General features: G+C 49.8%; 1 protein-coding gene across 1 annotated transcript; it reads left to right on the top strand.

The window, feature by feature from the left end:
• Nucleotides 1-2,303: 2,303 nt before the first annotated feature.
• LOC149630048 (vacuolar protein sorting-associated protein 37B-like) lies at nucleotides 2,304-2,941 on the top strand. Its single transcript, XM_089851352.1, has 2 exons — nucleotides 2,304-2,520; nucleotides 2,577-2,941. Exons 1-2 carry the CDS (start codon nucleotides 2,304-2,306, stop codon nucleotides 2,939-2,941), a joined length of 582 nt encoding a protein of 193 aa, XP_089707478.1.
• Nucleotides 2,942-3,197: the final 256 nt, after the last annotated feature.

Here is a 3,197-nt window from a genome sequence, read left to right as displayed (position 1 = left end):
TCCAGCCCAAATTCCAAAATAAATTTTTCCGCCTTTTAATCTACTTCTGCCGCATCTTGTCTTTCAACCCCCAACCTGAGATTCAACTTACCTAGTTGGGACAAGCTGACAGTAAAAAAAACCCGCGTTTGCCTAGCATATAATGGTATAATATTAAATGTAATTAGGGTTAGGAAATACTTGTAATATACACCATTAAAACCTAAAATGTATGTAATTTCCAGCCCAAATTCCAAAATAAATTTTTCCGCCTTTTAATCTACTTATGCCGCATCTTGTCTTTCAACCCCCAACCTGAGTTTCAACCTACCTAGTTGGGACAAGCCGACAGTAAAGAAAAGCCCGCGTTGCCTAGCACTGCTAGCACTGTAACTTCACCAGTGCAGGTTTCTTTTAGGGGGAGGGAAATCCACTATAATAAGAGAGAGAGGGTTGTCGAGAAATATCATTCCTTAATTAGCTGCGAAAACTAAAACATGGGCAACCAAATGCGATCTAACCGCCGGCCCTTTGTCGATGTCTTGCCGCCAGCCGATGGTCCGCCCCAAGCCGATGGTCCTGCCCAAGCCGAGGGTTCTCCCCAAGCCGATGGTCCTGCCCAAGCCGAGGGTCCTCCCCAAGCCGAGGGTCCTGCCCAAGCCGATGGCCGCCCACCCACCAAGCGACGCAGGAGGGTCCGGGGGAGCGGTTCATTTCAAATCAGAGACCTGCCCCCCGGACGCGGAGCCGACCGAGCCGTCCGCCAGCCGCACAACCCGGACCGCCAGCGTCACAACCCGGACCGCCAGCCGCACGACCCTGACCGCCAGCCGCACGACCCTGACCGCCAGCCGCACGACCCTGACCGCCAGCCGCACGACCCTGACCGCCAGCCGCACGACCCTGACCGCCAGCCGCACGACCCTGACCGCCAGCCGCACGACCCTGACCGCCAGCCGCACGACCCTGACCGCCAGCCGCACGACCCTGACCGCCAGCCGCACGACCCCGACCGCCAGCCGCACGACCCTGACCGCCAGCCGCACAACCCGGACCGCCAGCCGCACGACCCTGACCGCCAGCCGCACGACCCGGACCGCCAGCCGCACGACCCTGACCGCCAGCCGCACGACCCGGACCGCCAGCCGCACGACCATGACCGCCAGCCGCACGACCCGGACCGCCAGCCGCACGACCCGGACCGCCAGCCGCACGACCCGGACCGCACGACCCGGACCGCCAGCCGCCCGACCCGGACCGCCAGCCGCACGACCCGGACCGCCAGCCGCACGACCCGGACCGCCAGCCGCACGACCCGGACCGCCAGCCGCACGACCCGGACCGCCAGCCGCCCAACCGAGCCATCCGCCAGTGGCCCAACCGAGCCATCCGCCAGTGGCCCAACCGAGCCATTCGCTAGTGGCCCAACCGAGCCATCCGCCAGCCGCACAACCCGGACCGCAGGAAAATCGACCCACCACCCCATCGGCAAAGCTGAAAAACTGCTTCAAATGCGAGGCGGCGCGTCCCAAAAAACGGAAGGGGGGCTCAATATTTAATTTTAATTTTTAAAAAAATAAAAAAACTAAACAAATCTTTGCAATTTTGTAGTATAGACCCACACTTCGTACCTCCATAGGTGTAGAATGTAGGTGTAGAGTGTCAAGGTCACTGTGTATTGACCTATGACGTCATTATGCCACGCCCACTTGGGAAACCCCGCGCGCCACCTGGCGGCAGCGCGCCCCCTCGCGGGAAAACTTGCGCGCCCCCTCGCAGGAAACCCGCGCGCTCCCTCGCGGGAAACCCGCGCGCCCCCTCGCGGGAAAACACTGCGCGGGAATCTGGCAGTCCTGTCTCTTCTACAACTGTATCTGTGACGTCATTGGCGGGAAAACACCGCGCGCCGTCTATTGTGAAACTCCTCTCTTCTACAACTGTATCTGTGACGTCATTGATAAGAGACGAGAATGGATAGCTTTAAACGTACATTGACAAGGGTTAAATCTTCTACAATTGTGACGTCATTCGAAGAATTGTTGTATTGCGTAACGTATATTAAGGGGTGGCGGCAAAGGTTTATCATATCATTGTTAAATGAAGATGTGTCAAGTTCATGATTATGGTATTGTTTTAATGGTAATTAAAAGGTACACGTAAAAGCGTAATTAATATATAAGAAATTCATCTTAAACGAAATAGTAGAAAGCATAATTAGCCTCTGAAAATCAAAGTGTTACTGGTGTGTTAGCGTCTATTTGTAAACCTAAATTCTGCCTATAAAAAAGAGTTGTAAAAGATAGTCAACAATCATCAAGATCAAAATGCCATATTATATGCAAGACTTGCACCCGGACTGTTCAGCGGCCATAGAACTAATTCAACACTTGACGGAGGATGAGTTGAAAGACTTTCTTAACAATGATGAAAGATTGGACGGAATGGTCAAAGACTTGAGACAAGTGAATAATGCGCTCTTTGCTAGTAACAAGAGTTTGGCGGAAATCAATTTATCCCATCAACTCAGAATTGTCGAGTCACGTCAGCAACTATTAAACCTTTATGAACAAGCTGTTGAATTGAAAAAAAAGTATAAGAAAAGAAATCCAAGATTGATGAACTAATGAGACAAGTTTCTCTGGATACTACCTTGGTTTTATTTCAAACTGCCGCTGCCCAAGTTGAAGGAGAGTCTGAAAGCATTGCGCAAGATTTTATGGAGACCCAACTTTGTGTGGAGCTTTTTCTGGAGATGTTTTTGTTGCATTTGAGGAGAGTCAAAACTGAGAAAATGTCTGATATTTTAGATCAAAGTTCGAGACAAAACTCCGCAAGCTCTTCTTATTTTGGAAATTCAGCTAGGGCTAGCCCATGGCCTGCAAGACCCGCTACTTCACCATCATTACCAAATGAGGGTTTCCCCTTACAATACTCCACTCCCACAACCTCCTCTTGGTTATAGAGTACCCAATTATTATCCTAATCGATAAATTTTAATTGTATAATTGTTTTTCACTTTTAAAAAAAGACGTTAGTTTGTTAAATTGTAAATAGTGCTCTTTTGTAGATGTTTGATTAAACCATCAAAATTTTAATTGTATAAATGCTTTTCACTTTTAAAATAAGACATTAGTTTGTTAAATTGTGAATAGTGCTCTTTTGTAGATGTTTGATTAAACCATCAAAATGTTAAAAATATTTGTAGAAAAAATGCTTGT

Source organism: Phalangium opilio, unplaced genomic scaffold, assembly GCF_054372755.1.
Source record: "Phalangium opilio isolate 3A_F unplaced genomic scaffold, DU_Popi_V2 ptg000104l_1, whole genome shotgun sequence".
NCBI classification, from domain to species: domain Eukaryota; kingdom Metazoa; phylum Arthropoda; class Arachnida; order Opiliones; family Phalangiidae; genus Phalangium; species Phalangium opilio.
Note: the sequence above shows the minus strand (reverse complement) of the source record. Positions and strands in the feature narration are given on the sequence as shown.